At 41.7% G+C, this 23,161-nt stretch overlaps 1 protein-coding gene across 2 annotated transcripts in view; it reads right to left on the reverse strand.

The window, feature by feature from the left end:
* The window catches only part of LOC147024530 (uncharacterized), a 147,916-nt gene that overhangs the window by 112,863 nt on the left and 11,892 nt on the right, over positions 1-23,161 (reverse strand). For both annotated transcript variants that reach the window (XM_085884529.1, XM_085884530.1), the window contains exons 2-4: positions 3,472-5,466; positions 2,575-2,690; positions 2,262-2,484 (exon numbers count right to left, since the gene is read on the reverse strand). In XM_085884529.1, coding sequence (XP_085740655.1) covers positions 2,262-2,484; positions 2,575-2,690; positions 3,472-5,466 — 2,334 coding nt within the window. The remainder of the gene's footprint in view (positions 1-2,261; positions 2,485-2,574; positions 2,691-3,471; positions 5,467-23,161) is intronic.

The following is a 23,161-nucleotide window of genomic DNA, read 5'->3' on the forward strand; positions in this document are numbered from 1 at the left end:
ATTTGACTGTCAATCACCTACAGGTCGCAATTCAAAACCAATCATCATGAAACTTTATGAAATTTAAGATGTATTCTCAACTCAGAAGCCTATTGATTTTGAGGTCAAACGTCAAAGGTCATTTTGAGGTCAAATTTCTAAAATAGTCATTTTTCATCCGATTAACTTGAAAGCTGAATATGATTTGCATATTGCATCACTATATTGGGGAAGCAACAATTTTTGGGGTGAAAAGGTCAAAGTTCAACTCAAGGTCAAACTTCTAAAATCATCAAATGTCATCTGAAAAATCATCAATTTTCATCCAATTACCCTGAAGATTAAGCAGCAATTGCACAGTGCATCATTGAATTTGGAAACCAACTATTTTTTTAGGTGAAAAGGTCAAAGTAATTGGATGAAACTCAAGGTCAAACTTCTAAAATCATCAATTTCAATCTGAAAAATAATAAATTTTCATCGATTGACTTGAACTTTGATTAAGATCGTCAATTTTAATCTTCCTGAAATGGACAATTTGATGTATCCATGGCAACCATTGAAGAGGGGGTGGACTTTGCAAATATCATGCTCTGCACAAAGTATTTTTCTTGTTTGTTTGTCCGTCTGTTTGTGTGCATGATATCTCAAAAAGTTGAAGACAGATTCAGACGAAACTTGATGAGAACATTGGGAGTGTGCCATGGAAGAAGAGATTCAATTTCGGTGAAGATCCGAATCCAAATCCGAGAATTTTTTCAGTGATTCTTCACCAATGAGAGATAGGGCTAAACTAATATATAACACAATATCTCAAAAAGTTGTGGACACGGATTTGGATGAAACTTGGTGGACAGGTTAGGTGTGTGATCATGACAAATTGATTCGACTTTGGTGAAGATCTGAATCCGGATCTGGATACGATAATTATTTAATTTTCTAAGTGATTCTTCACGATTGAGAGATGGGCCTGAAACGATAGAAGCATATTTCAAAAATAGTTTGGGCCCGATATGTTCTCGTGGATCAGGCATTACGTGACAGAGATATGTGTTCTTCCGAGTGTCCTTAAAGTGAATGATGAATTGGATAGTGCTAAACAAGTGTATATTCCAGCCTTATGTACCATAGTTAATGATGAATCGGAAAGTGATAAATATGTGAATCGTCCAGCCTTATACACTCTAGTTAATGACGAATTAGATAGTGCTAAACAAGTGAATCATCCGGCCATATCGACCATAGTTAATGATGAATTGGATAGTGCTAAACAAGTGTATACTCCGGCCTTATGTACCATAGTTAATGATGAATTGGATAGTGATAAATATGAGAATCGTCCAGCCTTATACACTCTAGTTAATGATGAATTCGATAGTGCTAAACAAGTGAATCATACAGTCATATATACCACGGTTAATAATGAATTGGATAGTGATAAACATGTAAATCGTCCAGCCTTATACATCATAATTATTTATGACACCCGATAGAGAAATCACCAGGAAATTATTCTCAGAAATAAAAGGCAAAACAAATTTTCTTGGTTGGAGGGGGGTGGGTTGGGGGAAGTGTTGAGGAAGGTGCTATGAAAATCTTAATTAGGCACCTTTGTGCTGAAATTGGCTCCTCAAATATGACACTTTCTCTCTTCGATATTGCTATTTAAACTCTGATAGTCAAAGAATGCCTCTCCAACTGTGCATTCTACAACCTCTTGACATTCAGTGGCAGTTTGAAGCTTAGTCAGGAACACATTTTGAGGAATCACGATTATGACGCTAACCACCCAAGGAAACCCACAATCCCCCGCCCTCCCCCACCCCCAATATAGATGCCACACTTGGTCGAAATCAGTCAAAATCTGCAGGAAGAGTTTGAAAGCAAACAAATAAACAAACAAACATACAGACGATCAGCACATTAATGTATAAATTAATGCATAAAATATTTTCAACAAAAATGGTTCAACGATGAGATTTCCATGGTGAAACGTCTGGTGATGGTGAAACTTGCCGATGATTCTGATGCTGGTCTTCTTCGGGTTAAAGCAACGAAGTGCTCAAAGTTTATATACAATAAATCGGACAAGAAAACTACCTTCCTTAGTGTCAGATATCTCGTTTTATTTTCAAATGACATTTTAATGCTCTCCACTGCACCAAATATTAAAATCTGCATTCTAACATAACACCCCAAAGTCTTTGCAAGCCTCCATATTCATCAACAACCAATACTCAAGTGATAATTACATTTGAAAGCAGCAAATGGGTAAAACCTACCAGTCTGCACAAGTTGAGTGTGATTAAAAGTGTCATGAGGCCTGCATGTTTCTTTAACCACAACCCTGTCCAAATGCTGCATCATAGTGGACATGAGTGAAGCATCTCCAAGATCCATAAGTGCTTTGCAAATGGCCCACGGCATAAAAATGCCTGCACTATCGATCATTACATAGACTACCTCCAAATTAGTGGCAATGCCACTGGTAGCAAGTGACACGATCTGAAACAGAAATGTAGATAAATTTAAAGATGTTGATTGCAATAATTTAGCTTATTATGAATTTGCAACATCATGAGAAATGGGTGTCACCTGCACGTTGCTGTTATTCCTCTTCAAGGCTTTGAGCAATGATTGCTCCAACCCACGGGACAGGTTGTGCCTGAAGATGCTGTCAGTGGTGCTTCCTTTGTTATTCACAATGAAACCTTGATGCAAAGGAAAATACAATATAAATGGATAGGACAAAATGTGAAAGCAATTCTCCCTGAATGCAGTAAGTGAATTAAATGGTTAATTAATTGTGGTTATATTGCCCTACATTGTGCTACAGGCAGGTTTCATGTTGATAATTTAGACAGAAAGCAGCTGCTTTTAATTGATGAATTCACATACATTCACTGTCCTAAAGTTACTGCAGTACATTCGATGAAAGTTACAATGGAACTAGAACTGCGAGCAGTGCTTCCAGGCTGTCTGGTTCTGCCACCCACATGGAGCCCCGTTTTTCTGGGATTTTTTTTCTGAGGGAAATGGGACCCAAATCCATTGTCAGCTGGAAGAAATATTATATGTGAACTGTTACTTTTTGTGGCACATTCAACACCAGTATGCAGAACTACATATACAGTGTCTTCAGGAAGTATTCACACCCCTTGACATTTTCACATATTGTTGTGTTTCAGCTTGAATTTAAAATGGATTAAATATAATTTTTTTTTGTGATTTAAAGTGATTAAAAAAAATTTCTCGAAATAAATCATACTTGTACTATTGGGTGTCCCATTCTGAGTACTTTTTGAACGCGTCTCATATAAGTAACAATTTTTGATTAATTTTGCCTTTTTTTTGTTTATTATCCCAACAAAAATAGGGCAGTGCTTTACTCCATTAATGTAAGTTTCCTTATGCCTTGGTCTTACAGCAATATAAAAATTGAAAGTTAACAAATTCAAGGGTTACCAATTATCATATAGTTATTGGATGTACCTGTAACGACCCACATCGATGAAGTGATATTGCAAGCCAAGGGCTGAATGTAAGAGCTTGTTGTCTTCGGGCTGATAGGTGTTGGGTAAGTTGTCCAAGATAAAGAAGAAGTGGTTGAAGCGGGCGGAGATGTGGACGGGAAGAAAGTACTTGATGCATCAACAGATGATGTGAAGGAAGTAAAAATCTCACTAAACTCATTCGATGACTGAGTTGTTGATGGGGTCAAGGAGATCATTGTGGGTGGAATAGGTGCAACACTTGAAGAAGTTGTAAATGGCACAAATGAGGTTGCTTCATTTCCAAGGATACTGGAGTAACTTACAGAGGTGGTGATAATGGAAATGTCTTGTACTGAAGAGACAAATGGAACCTTCATGATTGTAGCAAATGTTGATTCAATGCTGGTTATAAAATGCGATGATTGAAGCATGGACGATGCATTGTTGAAGATTGCTTGTGAAGGCAGTTGCCACGAGTCTGAGATTGTTTGCATTGGGTCAACAGTGGTGCTTCTGGTTGACCAGGCAGATGAAAAACTGGAAGGAATGGAAGATCTGTCCACTTCTGGGTCTAAAATTAAACCAGAAAATGACGTTTCAGACATGAATGCATTTGTAATTGGGGAGTATGAAAAGTTTGCACTTGGGCTCCAAGTTGATAATGGCAATCCAGTGCTAAATGACGCTTGTGTTACTGAAAATGCATCGTAAGATTGAGCAGCTGAGCTCACCTCTTCGGATGGATTGAGCCGATCGATGGATGCCCTCACAGGACTGGACCGGTCCATCAGACCAAAAATATTAGTTTCTGTGGGTATAATCGTTTCATGAATATAACTTTCAGTTATATCTCTGTCAAAAGAGGAAGATGCAAATGGTTTAGCAAACAAGTGTTTGTAATCAAATGATAATCCATGGGAGTTGCCAATTTCCGTGGCATAAATATCAGTGATTCCTTGTACGCTTGTAGGGGTGAATGTGGAATGAACAGTGAAGTAATTGGAGAAGTCATAACTACTTGTCACTTCACTTTGGAAAGAGATATTCAATGGGTAAATGGAAGAGCCAAAAAATTTCAGCAATGGAAGCTCGTTCGAGTGGCTGCTTGCAGTGTTTGTCTCATCAATCCCAGAAAGGGACAGCAAGGGTGATGGATATACTTTATCTGAAAGATTGCTCCCTGTCAAAAATTCATTCTTCAAAATTGTGCTCCATTCAGAAGGTGATGTCTTCCAAACTGTAACAGATGGCATTTGTTTCATGGTGGAATTCAGATATTGAGAGTTTATAGCATCATGAGCAACAAAGCGATTGTTTTCTTCACCTAATATTGTGAAAGGCATTAAGGTGGTTGTTGCTGGTAAAGTAATCATCTCTGAATAAGGTGAATTCGCCAAGTAATATGACAGAATTTCCGGTGCCTGCGAAAATAATATGTTAGATTGCATGCTTGGTAACAGCATCGTAGTGGTACTTGCAGAGACAGCAAATAAATTAACTGCCTGTGTGGATGAGACTGCATTGAAAGGAAGAGGCGAGGATGTTCTAAGTGGAATTCTTTCCCCAAGATCATGATCAGTGTTGGAATATTCAGTTGAAGCTGTAAAAGCAGAGGATGTTAATTCCTGGCTTTTTTCAATAAATGTTGGCCCTTCCTTCAGCTGAGTTGTGATGGATGGCTTCAAACCAAATGATTCTCCGTGCCAAGGCTCATAAATGTCATTCTGGTTTAGTTTATTAGCAGTGGTGAATAATCCAGATGGTGCCAGCTCTGTGGGTGGAGTCGAAATTGGGAGCTGATTGATTGGGATATTTGTATGTATTGCCAATTCACTGGAAAATTGTAAGACTTCAGGTGTACAACACTCAGGTTCCATATACGGTTTGCTCTCTGTTGCTATAGAGTCTTGAAAGGTTCCCCATGAATCCTTTGACCCTGTTGTAGGGGAGGACATCTGTAGTCCATCATGTGATGTAGCTGTTGAGGTCTCACCTGCAAAAAAAAACAGAAAAATATTTTGGAAATACAATTGATAGTTCAATGTCATTTACAGAAACAATATTGTAAAAAAATTGGACTGTCCTTTACCAATGACCGAAAAAATTAAAAGTTGGGGAGTGCGGTTAATACACAGGTATAGAAAAAAAAATCACTCTTAAAAACGATCAATACTGAATTTCAATTATATTCCAAATGAACACAATTTTGGTTTTTTTCGCAGTTGGAACTGCAGTTAAGCTCAATTCCGCCGTTTAAATTTTGAAAATCGGTTCTGGTTAAGAGTTTAGCCTGGTGTTGGCGTTGTGGTTAGGGTAGCGGCTTGGGATCCAAAAGGTCCTGAGTTCAAGCCCAGTTGGCCGCTTGAATTAATACACACCAGGAGGTTGACTCAGCCTGTCATCCTTCCGAGGTCGGCGAAGTGAGTACCAGTGTACTGGGCCCGGTGTATGCCCCGGTTAGAATAGGTGTACCATATCCATGTCGTAAGAGGTGACCAGGGTTGAGTCAGTAAGGGCATCCGGTGTAAAACCTGTGCCAAATCACTATGTGGATCATACGGATGATCCGCTGTGGCGACCCCTAACGGGAGCAGCCGAAAGACGAAGAAGAGGTTCTGGTTAAGAGTTTGATCAACGTTTTATTAACCGTGTGCAGAAGTTAAATAGTCACACTCGGAAACATCCTCAAACGTCCTGAGACACTCGGAGACACCTATAATTTATGTCCATGGCATATATAGAGCCTCATGGCTCTGAAAATGCCATGAAACACAAAGAAGAAGAAGAAGAAGAACATCTGGTCTCACATCAAAAGAAGAATTATTCACAATATCTGGAGTCAAATAACGGAGCACCCACCTCAAATAAGCTTGCGCACAAACTTGCGTGCATCCAACAACAGGCTGGGGGTGGTCATGCGGCCCTCAAGAAGGGCGACTTTGTGCTTTGTGAGTGCCTCAACTTACGTCACCAGATTGCGTCACATATCATCCATTCTATCGATCAAGATGTCAAGGCGCCCATTCGCCATCAAACTCTCCATATGTCGGTCAGCAGAAGAGTTTGGGAACCGGGAAGCTGGGAGGAAATTTGGCATGGACGAGTCCATCATCCGACGCTGGGGAACAAGCAAGGCAATGAAAGAGAAGATGCCTAGGAAGAAGAAGGTGCTGAGGGGAAAGCCAGCAAAGTGGGTGCAGCTCGAGGAGCGTCTTGTCATTTTGGTCCGGGAGAAGCGAGCAGAGGGTTACGCCATCTCAACACTTGCTCTCAGGCTTAAGGCGAGGAGCTTGGCTAAGAAGGATGACAATGGGGACTTCATGGCCAGTCCATCGTGGGCCTACAGGTTCATGGCATGCCATCAAATGTCGGTTTGATCCCGCACACACATCTCCCAACGATATGGCTGATAAGACAGCATGCTTCCAGTCCTACATCATCAAGCTTCGCCGAGAGCATGAATACCCCCTCAGCAGGATCGAGAATGCCGACTAGACCCCCCTTACATTATTATCTCGTCATCATCCTAGGTGGGATAACATCGCTCCTGCAGCGCCGCGATGTGTCCATCAAAAAGCCGTTCAAGGATGGGCTACGTTGCTGCTGATCTGACTGAATAATGAATGCAGAGCCGACCTACACCAAGAGCAGGAGGATGAGAAAGGTCGACCTACCGATCTGCTGCTGGATCGTCAAGGTGTGGGAGGAGATACCATCGGACATCATCAAGCAAGCATTCCTGAAATGCTGCATCTCCAACAACATGGACGACATTATTTGGGAGGAGGAGGCTGCAAATGATGGTTATAGCAACGTAGACAGCGACGGGGACTTGCTCTACCCTGATTCGGACAAGAAGTTACATGCCATCCTCGACGAGGAAAGCATTGACAAGGATTTCCTCGAGTTTTAGCAGAAAATCTTCATCAAACCCAAGCATCCCTTTTTAGGGCCACAAATCCACAAGATATATGATACCGGCATGAATCCCTTTTCTTCCTTTTTTCTAGTAACAAAAAAAAATCCTCTTTATAATATTAAGAAACAAGAAAGACAAATGAAACCTTCTTGGTATCATCTCCTCTCTCTTCAACTTTTTGAAAATGAGAATAAGACTGTTATACGAAATTAAGTGGACATGGAAGCAAGCATGTTGATACCTCCATCTCTTTGTTCCGTACAAAGTTAATGTACAAACGTATTTAGATCGAGATCAGAAAATAAAATTATCAATATATTCCATTTTCTTTGAGGGAGAAAAACAGGGGTGTGGTTAATACATTGTGACGTAAGTTGTATGTACATGTATATACATGTACATACACTGGAAAATACGGTACCCCTTTTGGGGTGCAAGTCCCCATATACGCCCTTAAACCTCAATGTTTTTTAAATGGTGTGAACATTATTTGGTACATCACGGGTGATGAAGGTTGTGGTCAAGTTTTCTCGAAATTGTATGTGTGCAGTTTCTGAGAAGAAAGAAAATTCCTATTTTGGGTGCAAATCCTCTCACATTCCATAAGGCCACGACTTTTAGCGCACCTGGAATGTAGTTCCGGGGAGCTTATGGGATGGTGCATCGTCCGTCGGTCAGTCGGACCGTTCGTCCACAAATCCTTCCAACTTATTCTCTTAAACTACACATACTGTTTTGCCGAAACTTTACCATAATATTCATCACCGTGTATACACCAAAGTTTGTTCATGGCATTAAAAAAAAACATAAAATCGGGCCTTAATGGGGTCTACGGGGGGTGGCCCCCCAAAATAGGTATTTGCTTTCTTCTCAGAAACTACACATGGAATCCTAATGAAACTTGACCACAACCTTCATCATCAATGACGTACCAAAGTTTGTTCACTGCATCAAAATTAATTGGGGTCTGAGTGGGTCTACGGAGGGAGTTTATGGGGACGTTGCCCCCCCCCCAAGAGATATTTGCTTTCCTCTCAGAAACGACACATACAATTCTGATGAAACTTGATGACAACCTTTCATCACCCATATTGTATGAAAGTTTATTCATGACATGAGAAAAATCAGGCTCTAAGGACGTGTAAGGGGGGTTGACCCCAAAATATGCATTTTCTTTATTCTCCAAAACTACGCATACAATTTTGATGAAATTTGACCACAACCTTCATCACCCCTGATGTACCAGAGTTTTTGCATGTCATTAAAAAATTTGAGGTCTAAAGGGGTGTACGGGGGGGGGGTTGCCCCCCAAAGTAGGTATTTGCTTTCTTCTCAGAAACTACACACACAATTCTGATGAAACTTCTCCACAACCTTCATCACCCATGATATACCAAAGTTTGTTCATTATAAGAGAAACATCGGGCTTGATGGGGGTGTAAGGGGGTGCCCCCCCAAATATGTATTTGCTTTCTTCTCTGAAACTACACACACAATTTCGATGAAACTTGACCACAACCTTCATCACCCATGATATACCAAAGTTTGTTCACACCATTAAAAAAACATTCCATGTCTAAGGAGGTCTACAGTGGGGTTGCCCCCCAAAAGAGGTGTTTGCCTTCTTCTCAGAAACTACACACACAATTCCAAAGAAAGTTCACCTCAACTTTCATTACCCATGATGTACCAAAGATTGTTTACGCCATTAAAAAAATTGGGGTCTCGGGTGTCTATGGTGGGGTTGACACCCAAAAGAGGTATTTGCTTCCTTCTCAGAAACTACACACACAATTCCAATGAAACTTCACCCCAACCTTCATTATCCGTGATGTACCAAAGGTTGTTCACACCATTAAAAAACATCCGGGTCAAGGGTGTCTGCAGTGGGGTTGCCCCCCAAAAGAGGTATTTGCTTTCTTCTCAGAAACTGCACACACAATTCCGATGAAGCTTGACCACCGCCTTCATCACCCGTGATTTACGAAAGTTTGTTCATGACATAAAAAAATTGGGGTTTAAGTGATTCTACGTGGGGGTTTCCCCCCAAAATATGTATTTTCTTTCTTCTCCGAAACTACACACACAATTCAGAAGAAGCTTGACCACCACCTTCATCACCCGTGATGTACAAAAGTTTGTTCATGACATAAAAAAATTGGGGTTTAAGTGATTCTACGTGGGGGTTTCCCCCAAAATTTGTGTTTTCTTTCTTCTCCGAAACTACACACACAATTCCGATGAAGCTTGACCACCGCCTTCATCACCCGTGATGTACTAAAGTTTGTTCATGACATAAAAATTGGGGTTTAAGTGATTCTACGTGGGGGTTTCCCCCCAAAATATGTGTTTTCTTTCTTCTCCGAAACTACACACACAATTCCGATGAAGCTTGACCACCGCCTTCATCACCCGTGATGTACTAAAGTTTGTTCATGACATAAAAAATTGGGGTTTAAGGGATTCTACGTGGGGGTTTCCCCCCAAAATATGTGTTTTCTTTCTTCTCCGAAATTACACACACAATTTTGATGATGCTTGACCACCGCCTTCATCACCCGTGATGTACCAAAGTTTGTTCATGACATAAAAAATTGGGGTTTAAGTGATTCTACGTGGGGGTTTCCCCCCAAAATATGTGTTTTCTTTCTTCTCCGAAACTGCACACAATTTTGATGATGCTTGACCACCGCCTTCATCACCCGTGATGTACTTATGTTTGTTCATGACATAAAAAATTGGGGTTTAAGTGATTCTACGTGGGGGTTTCCCCGCAAAATATGTATTTTCTTTCTTCTCCGAAACTACACACGCAATTTTGATGAAACTTGACCACAGCCTATATCACCTGTGATGTACCAAAGTTTGTTCATGGCATTAAAAAAAAAAATCCAAAGGTATTTACTTTCTTCCTCGTTATATATTTTGTGGGTCATCCATGGCGACTAGTGGTTCCCTACTTATCTTACCCAGCCGCTACCAGGTGAGCGCGCAGGGGTATTGATACTATGTCTTTTTTACTATTTTAATGTCATGAACAAACTTTGGTGCATCATCGGTGATGAAGGTTGTAGTAAAGTTTCATCGGAATTGTGTGTGTAGTTTCGGAGAAAAAAGCAAATACCTCTTTAGGCGGGGCAAACCCCCGCTAAACTCCCTCTGTAGACCCCCTCAGCCCTGACCTTTTTAATGCCGTGAACATACATCACGGGTGATGAACGTTGTGGTGAAGTTTCATGAGAATTGCATGTGTAGTTTCTGAGAGGAAAGCAAATACCTATTTTGGGTGGCAACCCCCACAGACCCCCTCAGGGCCCTATTTTGTATATAATGAACAAACTTTGTTACATACATGGTGATGACCGTTGTGGTAAAGTTTCATTGAAATCATATGTGTAGTTTCAGAGAAGAAGTTGCAAGTATTTGTGGATGGACAGATGGATGGCCGGACGGATGTACGGATGACACGCCATCCCATAAGCTCCCCGGAACTACGTTCCAGGTGAGCTAAAAATGAGTACAGTTTTGGGATTGCAATCCAAACCTTTTCAACCCTCCTTACATTCGTCTCAAGCACTGGCTAAATAATTACTTATGTTTTACATTAGTATTGATGCTGGGGTGGCTGACATCTGTCAGTGGTGAACATTGTGTCACGACAGACATAATTAAATCTCAGCTTGGTGCACTATGCCTGACAAGGACGAGGTTTGGGGAAAGGAGAGTGAATGGAAAATTTGGATGTGGGGTGGTTCTTTGTCGTGATCTGCTATCAGATATAAAACTCCTCATTGTCTCCATATGAGGGGACATACAGTGATTGCGAAGGAGACAATAGGCTTAATGACTTGTATATTAGATCACAGTTCTCAAATATGGATGGCATCTTGGTCGCCCCCATCACTCCCAACCTTCCTGCACCACTTCCCCCACCCCTAAAATAACTCCTAGGCTTCTTTGACCTTGGAACACAAATATAAGCATGGCATCGAAAAGCAATCCATCTGAAGGAAAGACTACGTTAATGATCTGAGGATGAGAAAGTGAAACTGTGGAGAGGGATAGTTGTTGCATCCTCGCACCACCCTCAATGGTATGTTTTAGTATTCGAAATGAGTGCATTTTATTGCATTGGTTGGGAGAATCAAAAAGAGCTGAGAAAGCACACTCTGCTTAATATTGAACGTCTCAGATGTTTTCATTCGGAGATCAAAAGAACAATGCGTGACGCGAAGTGTTTAACAAGTATCAATAATTTGCTCCAACAAGGACTCTCATTCAAATAAAGGAACACTTCGAGGATCATTTCTATCAGTGAAATGGGTGGAAGGTAAGTAGTAGGAAATCTCCAAATCGACCGCAAGAAAAATCAAATTCCCCCTCTAAAAATCACAATTAAAAGATCATAGCACACATCCTCCAACCAGCTTAATACAAACAGAAGTTTTCATTCCACATAAATTTATCCATTGAAAAAAATGATCCGCAACGAGGGTAAATTAATTTGAAATCATCGAAAGATGAATCGCTCAAATCGAGATTGGTGATGAGATTTAGTGCTGTGCTTCAATGTTCTCTGCACAAAACATTAATAATACTGCAATCAATGTGAGCAGAATTCAACCTCAAGCCATTTGTTGCTTGGTGTAGTGAAAAAAAACCCCTTTATTTCAGACTATGGTGAAGGAGGAAATAATTATGAACAAAACAAGACTATCCTTGAGTCATTATCAGGTATAAAAGTGTAGCCTTTCCAAGCAGTCTCAATTAATATATATTTTTACAAGATTGAGGCTTATGTTAGACCAAGGTGACATGATGTGCAATGATAGACACAATAAGCAAGAGAATTAATGAACAGGAAAAGAGGAGTGAGAGGAAGGGAGAAAACAGCAACCTGCAATTAAGAGGGTTAGGCTAGGCAGGCAGAGTGTGTGTGTGGGTGGGGGGGGAGCTAAAAATGGTTGTGGGTAAGGATGTGAGATGATATGAAAGCTCTGGGGTGAATATGGGGATAAAACAGACTATGGAATGGGGTTGTACAGATGGAAGAAGCAAGGAATATAAAAAACATTTCAGTTCAGTATATAATCAAACTGAATTTTGGAAGTTTAATGAGGAGGAGGGAGGAGGTTTCCAAAAAAAAACGTGTACAATCTGGAGTGGCTGCGGAGGGTCACAGAGTGTTTACATATTGTTACGGATCTGGAAACCATCTGCATTCAACATACAGATGTCCCAAAAGTCGGTTATGTCGTTAAGTATGTGTGTAGTCAGGTCCCCTTCCTTTTGTCTAGTGGGAGAATCAAAGGTGTGCGTTGTGATTTATTTTAGTTAGGTTATTACATCTAATAAACTATCCCATCTGCATGACCCCTTCGGCCCATCACCACCCACTGACTGCTTGTACCTTGACTTGCCGAGAGGGGGTCTCGCGGTTCCAGTTCTCGGCTCCAACGAACGTTGTAACTCTTGTACGATGACCTTCGCGGCGCTGACACTGTTACTCGTCGAGAGCGAAGCCACGTGGAGGAGTCACTGGGGTCTCCTGGCAGGGGCCGAGGCCCCACCCCAGAAAGGTGGGCCGGAGGACCCTGTCCAATCAGAGGTGGACAGCAAGGTGCGTTTCGCCAAGGGCCCCTCCCTGTGGAGAGATGCCAATAATTCCCGAGCACTCTCTGAGGCAGAGGTCTTTTTGGGGTCTTGGAGAGTTTTTGGTTGTCGAGGCGGCGAACGTGTCTCTGCTGGCCCTCTACAAGGAAGGAAAGAATGACCCCGACCCCCTCCCCACCTCCGTGGACCCCGCGACTCACCACCCGAGCTCCGCCACGAACCTCGAGTTCCCGCACGTGTGACTGGGGACCAAACCAGCGACCATTGTCAGGTGCCACAGCACAGAGTACCCCCTTTCTAGACGGCCAGGTACCCAACCTAACTCTGACCCCCAACTTGTCTCTCTCCTCAGCTGCGAGGGTCCAATAAAGAACTCTGGGTTTCTTTTCATTTGTGTGTGTGTGTCTGCGTGTGGGCCCGTCTTTAAGTAGAACTGAATCAGTGTTTTTGGATCATTGTAAATACTTATTGCATATTCACGTTAGGTCTTAGTTTGTGTCTTCATTTACTGCAAATAAAACTTGTTAGAAATGTTCCCAGTTCGTTTCCATCCCTTCTTGAATTGGTCTAGCATGGTTCGGATCTGAGTTTAGGCGGGGTTTTATCCCCAATAATCCATCAATTCCAGCCGACACGGCTTTGGCAGTTTCTGCTCGGCTGCACCCGAACCGGAGTTGGTAGTCGGTAATTGGAACTCTACAGCAGTCGGTAGAGTGACCCGGTTCGAGCAAGACGTGCCGAGGGCGTGGTTTCCCTGGTAGTTGAAATAGCGTAGTTAATTAGGTAAATTGGTTATAGCCAAATAGACCCTACGCTACGTGGTTGAGATATTGGTGACCACGGTCGGTTAAACGACCCGCCGGCTCGCGGAGTTATCCGAGCGACGGCCTACAATTCCGGCGAGTTTGGTGGGAGACGACGCAAACCTCCCCCACCTCGTGGTCGTTCTCGCCACCGACCCCCGGCCCACAACAATATTTTAGTGCATGTACATGATTTCCCAATATTCCATCTCCTTCCAATCATTCAAGACAAGGAATGACAAGGATGCTGATTGTCTTGTTGCACTATAAGTGAACACTTCCATGAAACATCGTCAGTGTGTTGTAAAATTCAGGATATGAAAGGCAAATAATGTCGAATGTGACGTAAACGTTACATTGACAAAATATTTTTTACAACACTACGTACCCCTTCCAAAACACCCTTATTGCATTCTCCTCTTGTAGTTACTTCATTATTTTATCGATTGAACGCTCGTTTATCAGCATTCATTTTTTAAGAGTGCTGCAAAATCCTATCCATTGTCCAGAAGGATGATTACAAAACAACTTAAGTAAATTATAAAAAGCTACATAATTGCTTGCCACAGGAGCCAATTACACAACCTTGCCGATTGTGATTCGGGCATCATTGCATGAAGGACAGTCCTGCAATGAAATCACACCATTCAGAGCACAAACAAAATGACATCCTCCTTGTCTGAGCAATAGTGAGAAAACACAAGTATGAAATCACAGTGCAAACATGCTTTCAGGAAGTAAATTGCAAGAATGCATTGACCCAGAAAAGCGAAAGCACACACTGTACGCTACATAAATTTTCGCCTCCTGTGGTTGGGGATAAGCTGATTCTGCGAACAATTGTACAAACCAAACTGTTTTTCAGTTGATCGATGCAAATGCCACAGGATCAATTTTATGATGGAATCTGTAACTGCTCGATAAGGCATCGAGAAGATCATCCTGGTTTGCGACGATAGCCAAGCAAGTTAACAGGCATTATCTGTACAGCAACTGCCTCGCAAGGACCACGCTGCAAAGTCTGGCAAACATGAAAAGGATTACGGATTACACAATCACTCAACCAATGTGGTACTGCACAAAGAGATGCCTTATGTTAGATGCAAATGAAGATGACTTGTCTTTTCATGTTGAGGAATCAGTTTGATGAAATGTTTCTCTTCTTATTCACTCCTTAAAACTGTCAGATGTAATGATAATCGTTGCCTCCGATTAATCTGAAGTTATGCGGTGCTATTCTTTTCTCTAGAATATGTAATAGAAATCTTTGTTTGATCCAGCTCCTTATCTTTCCCATCTTTCCTCCACACTCTATGTCACCATATATAGCATACTATTTTTCTCTGTCTCCAACAGCAACGTGCATTTTCCTCCCAACACCCACATTGTCTCTCAGTAATTATCCAGCATGAGAAATACAGTCAAAACAATTTTGCAAAGCAGGCAGCCAATCCGGGCAAATCAAGTAGCACACGCTGTATTGAAGTAGCACACACATGAGAATCCCAATGCTGTACGCCACCTTGGATGGAAGAGCATAGAGGTTGATATATTGAAATCTGAGCCACTTGGGGTAATTGATTCAGTAAGAGCTGATTGGTTATTCCAATTATGGGTGAGAGAGGTGATTAGGTTTTGTTACTCTCGTCAGAGGAGAGGATATTGCGTTTTGGTCCGTTTGTCCGTTTGCCTGCCTGTCTGTCTGTCTGTCTGTCTGTCTGTCTGTCTGTCTGTCTGTCTGTCTGTCTGTCTGTCTGTGCGGAACGCGAGTACAGTTTGTCTCTGCAACCACTTGTCAGATTAACATGAAATTTTCACCATCTGTGTAACTACTCATGTGGAATGTTTTAATGATAATTATGACATCATAGGTCATGTGGTGTGGCAGCCAGTTTTGAAAAAAGGAAAAACTTTGGACCTCTGCATCTCCGAAACCACACCATGGAAAAAAATTGAAACTTGTACATGTCAAGTACTCCACATGGGGAATAAGTACGATTTTCTATGAAATCATAGGTGCCTTCATTATGACATCATAATTGCAAATGTAAAATGCTACATCCAATCAGTACAAAAAATTTTGTGGGTTATCTCGGGATAAATTTGTCAGCAGAAAAAAATATTCATGATGTCATTGGTCATGTGGTTCAGCAGCCATCTTTAAAAAAAAAAATTCTAAATTTTCTTCCCTGAAACGGCTGAACAGATCGAGGCGTAACTTTCTTGCTATGACCGTCTATCCATGAGGAACAAAATGTTCCCATCTATGTCATAGGTCACATGGTTTGACAGCCACATTGGATTTCCCCTAAAACAATTATTTATCACAATTATGATCTAGTCGTGATGGTGAATATAAGTTTTAAATTTTAATCTTGTCGGATGCAGGGTCTGGCAGCCAGAATTATTTAAATTTTGACTTGGTTCTTTTTTATTTTAATTTTTGAATAAGGCTCACTAGGCTGCACCTGTGTGGGTTTGAAGGTAGTGGAGTAGTAGCTGACACCCAAATCCTATCCAAGTTCCTCATGATGACTTCATATTTGATTTTGGCTTGTTTGGGTACCTTCTGGTGACTCCAATGCAGGACTGTACCTATTTGGTCTTCCATTAGATTTGAATTGAATTTATTTTAATCCCATTCTAAATTCAATTGAATAATAATAAATGTCATGGGTCAGGGTCAGGTGTCCGATCAAAGCGGGGTTGCATCAAAGCGGGACGTCTTGGTACCCGGTCATCACTGCCCGCAGTTATAAAGTGGCAGTTCTAGTTATGTCTATTATTAATTTCGTAACACATCACTACACAAACACCACACAAAACAAGTCCTGGCGAGCATCTCAAATCTCTGAATACTCTTTTTCTTGTTATTTCGATGTTAACTGGTTTTGGCATTGCACCTGGTACATACTTGGGAGCCTCGAGGTGTGCATTTCTGTCTACGCTGCGGCTGATGATTCACGAACAAGTGATGAAACCGGTCCAGGGGCTGAAGGAATGTGTAACATTGGTCGGGTCAGGTATGTGCGACTTGTGAATGACTGAAGCTGTTGAGGAACACAGGTAGGGTTTGAAACAACAACAAGCTTGCCTTGTTTAGCTTTTATTGGTTGCTTTATGCCGCTATCTTTGGAGGGAAGAGCATGGGATATAATTGTGGAAATCCTAGCCACCTGCGGCAGTTGATTAGGTAAGAGCTGATTAGTTATTCCAACCAATTATGGGTGAGAGAAGTGACTGGGTCTTGATATTTGTATTTTTTGATTTCTGGTTCGTGACTTTTTCTGTGTTGGTGAAATCTTCGGCTATTTCTCCTACCTCATTTGCTAACGTTTCCAAACTGGATCTGTCAGATTTTCTGTTATATTTTTACCTCTGCCACCGAAGGTGAACAGAGGTCATGTTTTCACCAATGTCTGTTGTTTTGTTTGTCTGTCTGTCTGCTGTGAGCAGGATATCTCAAAAAGTTATTGATGGATTCGTACAAAATTTGGTGGGCAGGTTGGGTGTGTGAAATGGACAAATTGATTAGGTTTTGGTGAAAATCTGGATCCGGATCCGGATCCAAATTTTTTTTTAGTGATTCTTCACCATTGAGAGATCGTGCCAAAAACGACAAACAGTCTAGAATGATATTTCAAGAAGTTGTGGAAGAGCTATGACAAAACCTGATGAACGAGTTGGGTGGGTAGGCGACAAGAACAAGCTGATTTGATTTTGGTCAAGGTGCGGATGCAGATCCAGCCTATCAGTGGGATTCAAAACGTAAACTGTTCAGCCTGGCGGTTGTATGCACTCTACCGAGTGCCATTCTAGTTGTCCCTGTGTTGCTGTTTGTGTTTTTGTCCAATTTTTCAATGTTACATCATGCCTTATTTTACTGTACTAGTGCATGCCCGTAGGTGCGTGGCCGTATGTGCGTGGTCGTACGTGCAAACAAAAACAAACAAAAAAAAAAACTTTCAAACTGCGTGCCAGAAACAGCAACCACACAGGCCGTTCCTTCGCTCTCGTAAACGATACACACACACACACATACTGCTGGAATTATAGATACACGACACACACACACACACACACACACACACACACACACACACACACACACACACACACACACACATTAGTGGAATTATAGATAGATGAAATGAGGTCAATGAGATGACAAATGAAGGGGTTGAATGCAGACTGCAGAGCAATGAGTAAGGAAACCCATCGTTGTGAATCGTTTTTACCACCAAAGTGAGATGTATTTCGTTGGCAGGCATGTTGAGTGGAGCTGAATTCCTTAACACTTCCAAAGGCCACAGCGTTTTGACAATTGGAAACAAAAAAAGTTGTGCACTTTTTTGATAAATTATTTTTGGAACAATTTTTCTTCAATACATAAATAATAATAAAAATTGTCTCCATGTACATTGTACACACCTTTATCTCGTTCACACCTCTTCATAAACAACATTGCTGAGGAAACGGCGCTTCTTCTTTGTTTCCTCGTCCAGGGCAAGAATGCGCAGGCTGCTGGATCTGCCAACGTTTTGATTAATTATTAGTTTTAATGGCCAATTATTCAATTAGCGCCAATGTATTTTGCCTTTTCGCAAGGAAAAACACAAAGAGAAGAGAATGAGAGAGAGAAAAAAAAAAACGTTCGTGCAAAAAAAAAAAAAAAAAATTTACTTCCTGGTTCGGAGCATACCAGCTCACGCTGATGTTACCGAAATGTAGACACCGTCTAATCTGAAAACGATCATAACTTGGGGCATTGTGTTTATCTATAAATGCACAGAAGAAATCGAGAAATTATTAGAATACACGAAGTCATCATTATCCGGAAGTCCGTACGTTGTAACCCGTAACGGGGAACACGGCTGAGGTTCTCTTCCCCATCGGCCACGCCCACGCAGCAACGTGTCTTGTCATTGGTTGGTAAATAAATGGCCATAACTTGGGAAGCACTTGTCCGATTTATATCAAACCTAGAAAAGCACATCCTCAGGTCCCCAGCAATATATCTGGCAAGTTTCAATTAGATTGGACCAGTGGTTGTCGAGAAACAGCGGTCACAGACACACACACACACACACACACACACACACACACACACACACACACACACACACACACACACACACACACACACACTGTTGGAATTATAGATAGATTGTCAACATTGTTTTTGTGTTGTTCAAGGCTGACTCCATGGATAGCCACTGTGAAAATGGTGTCCTTTTGTTGCCATATTCCTTGTTTTGCTTCTTTTTCCCCCAAATATTATACTTTCTACCTCCTCAACATTACCATACTTCCCCCTCCTCTCTTCAGAAGTAAAAAAATAAAATAAAACTTTATTTCTTCATCCAATAATATCTCGTTATCCTTGAACTTTCTTCTGCCTGTTCATCCTGTACTCATTCTTTTTTTCTCTCCCTTTTCTCAATACCTCCATACTGAATCTTCATTGAATGTAAATGCTTCTTCCTTCTTCCATTAAAATCATTTAAAACATTTCAAAATACTTTACTTGCTTTACTTTCCATCAGGAGTACCCGGCTTCTTCTTCATAAAGATTATTTTGAAAAACTATTTCAACTAAGAGCTTGGTCCACCAACCCGTCTCCCACACCAACAGTACCACCATTCTCTGTGCCTTCAATAAAAATTATTACCACCCTTCCCATGATCATTATCTTTGCTTGTACAATTTGGGACTCTTGAGAAAACCAATTTGCAGAGGTTATCTGCTCACGACAATCAGATCCCCTTCATATCCTTTAATGGTGTCCGTAACTCCCTCCCCCTCCCACAACCTCCACAATTGTGTCCCCATCTTCAGCATCCCTCCACTTCAAATGTGTCCAACTTCTCAGCATCCATCCACATCATATTCCCGTTTTCTGCATCTCTCCTCACCCCACCCTCTCAAAGCTTCTCCCTCACCACACCCACTCACAGCCTCCCCTCAATCTGCCCCATCAAAGCCTTCTCCCCCCCCCACCTTTGCCCATCATAACTACCAAACCCTCAATGTCCTGCAACCTCCCAATGCCTCCTCCCCTGTCCACTGTGTGGACCTAAAACATACGAGGCCTCTGCTCAAACCTGACAGATCTTTCAATCCAGGCCACTGCTGAAAACCGGGAATCATCTGCTTAACAGAATACTTCCTCCCACAGGAAAAATTATTTCAACTAAGATGCTGATGCTGTGAGCCCTGGCTCCTTCAAGTCTCTACCCGGTTATTGTCTCCTCCAATTTGATATATATTTGTCTCCAACAGGCCTGAACCCTGCCCCGGTGGCAGAGTTTCACTTTACATCAATAACTCAATTTCTCACTGCCCTTGTGCTGATAATACACCTCCCAACCCTCAGCAGAACCTTTCGCGGTGACTTTCCCTCCTCTCCCACCTCTTGTTTGTCTGTGTGTTGTACTGTCCTCCAAATAGTGATGACTTCATCTTTACCTCTCTCAGACAACATTGATGGATGATTAATCACTCATCCCAACTCTCTCTTCCTCATATGTGGCAATTTCAATTGTCACCATGCGGCCATGCCAATACACGACTTTCAAAATGATGTATGAATGCTAAACAAGGCCTGTTGTGCATGTGCTGTGTATCTGGCTTCAGTGACTCAGTTCTGCTCAACAAGAACGATTAAACTGTCATTGCTGGCGTGAAATCTGCAATTCAAATAGTCTTTCTAAGATAATTTTCAGCATCTATCTATAATTCCAGCAGTGTGTGTGTGTGTATGTGTATGTGTATGTGTATGTGTATGTGTATGTGTATGTGTATGTGTATGTGTATGTGTATGTGTATGTGTATGTGTATGTGTATGTGTATGTGTATGTGTATGTGTATGTGTATGTGTATGTGTGTGTGTGTGTGTGTGTGTGTGTGTGTGTGTGTGTGTGTGTGTGTGTGTGTGTGTGTGTGTGTGTGTGTGTGTGTGTGTGTGTGTGTGACCGCTGTTTCTCGACAACCACTGGTCCGATCTAATTGAAACTTGCCAGATATATTGCTGGGGACCTGAGGATGTGCCTTTTCAAGGTTTGATATTAATCGGACAAGTGCTTCCCAAGTTATGGCCATTTATTTACCAACCAATGACAAGACACGTTGCTGCGTGGGCGTGGCCGATGGGGGAAGAGAACCTCAGTCATGTTCCCCATTACGGGTTACAACATACGGACTTCCGGATAATGATGACTTCGTGTATTCTAATAATTTCTCGATTTCTTATGCGCATTTATAGATAAACACAATGCCCCCAAGTTATGATCGTTTTCATATTAGACGGTGTATACATTTCGGTAACATCAGAGTGAGCTGGTATGCAACCGAACCAGGAAGTAAATTTTTGGGGTTTTTTTGCACAAAGTTTTTTTTTCTCTTCTCTTTGTGTTTTTCCTTGCGAAAAGGCAAAATACGTTGGCGCTAATTGAATAATTGACCATTAAAACTAATAATTAATCAAAACGTTGGCAGATCCAGCAGCCTCCGCATTCTTGCCCTGGACGAGGAAACAAAGAGGAAGCGCTGTTTCCTCAGCGATGTTGTTTATGAAGAGGTGCTAACGAGATAAAGGTGTGTACAATGTACATGGAGACAATTTTTATTATTATTTATTGAAGAAAAACTGTTCCGAAAATAATTTATCAAAAAAAGTGCACAACCTTTTTTTATTTCCAATAGTCAAAACGGTGTTTGTAAGTGTTAAGAAATTCAGCTCTACTCGACATACTTGCCAACGAAATGCATCTCAATTTGGTGGTAAAAACGATTCACAACGACGGGTTTCCTTACTCATTGCTCTGCAGTCTGCATTCAACCCCTTCATTTGTCATCTCATTGACCTCATTCCATCTATCTATAATTCCAGCAGTGTGTGTGTGTGTGTGTGTGTGTGTGTGTGTGTGTGTCGTCTATCTATAATTCCAGCAATGTGTTTGTGTGTGTGTGTGTGTGTTATCTATCTATAATTCCAGCAATGTGTGTGCGTGTGTGTGTGTGTGTGTGTGTGTGTGTGTGTGTGTGTGTGTGTGTGTGTGTGTGTGTGTCATTTACGAGAGCGAAGGAACGGCCTGTGTGGTTGTTGTTTCTGGCACGCGGTTTGAAAGTTTTTTGTGTTTGTTTTTGTTTGCACGTACGGCCACGCACGTACGGGCATGCACTAGTTTAGAGGAAAGAGAAGCAATCCATTAAATGGTTAACCATAATTGTTCTGTTCCTAAATGCAAATCGGATTCATGGAAATATAGGAAAAATGAGAAATATCCTTGGATGAGAGGTGTTAAGTTCAAAACATTTCCTGTTAATACAATTAGCTAGTGGCGGCAGTGGATATAACACACAAATACAAACACATGGACAGACATTTCATGGACAGTCTGTCTATCTGTATGTGTGTGAGCAGGATATCACAAAAAAGTTATGGATGGATTCAGACGAAATTTGGAGGACAGGTTGGGTGTGACAAGGATGAAATGATAACATTTTGGTGAATATTCAGATCTGGATCCGATAATTTTTTAAGTGATTCACTTCACTTCATTGAGTAACAGTGATCCAATTCACTTCACCATTGAGTGACAGTGCTAAAACGATATACACTGATGAGCCAAAACATTATTAGGACTGACAGATGAAGTGAATAACATTGATTATCTTGTTACAATTGCACCTCTCAAGGGGTGGGATATATTAGGCAGCAAGTGAACAATCAGTTCTTGAAGTTGATGTGTTGGATGCAGGAGGAATGGGCAGGAGTAAAGACCTGAGCGACTTTGACAAGGGCCAAATTGTTATGGCCAGATGACTGGGTCAGAGCATCTCTGAAACAGCAAGGCATGAGGGGTGCTCCCGGTCAGCAGTGGTGAGTACCTACCGACAGTGGTCCGAGGCGGGACAAATCACAAACCGGCGACAGGGTGTTTGGCGTCCAAGGCTCATCGATGCGTGAGGGCAACGAAGGCTATCCCATCTGGTCCGAACCAACAGAAGGTCTACTGTGGCACGTCACAGAAAATTTTAATGGTGGTCACGGGAGGAATGTGTCACAGTGCATCGCACACTGCTGCATATGGGGCTGCATAGCAGCAGACCGGTCAGAGTGTCCATGAAGACCCCTGTCCACCGTCGAAAACGCCTAAAAATGGGCACACGAGCGTTGGAACTGGACCTTGGAGCAGTGGAAGAAGGTCACCTGGTCCGATGAGTCCCGTTTTCTTTTAGATCACGTGGATGGCCGTGTACGTGTGCGCCGTTCACCTGTGAAAGTGATGGCACCAGGATGCACTGTGGGAAGATAAGCCGGTGGAGGGACTGTGATGCTCTGGGCAAT

The sequence above is a fragment of the Eptatretus burgeri genome, chromosome 6 (genome assembly GCF_056783735.1).
Source record: "Eptatretus burgeri isolate ZD-2024b chromosome 6, Ebu_testis_v1, whole genome shotgun sequence".
NCBI lineage: Eukaryota > Metazoa > Chordata > Myxini > Myxiniformes > Myxinidae > Eptatretus > Eptatretus burgeri.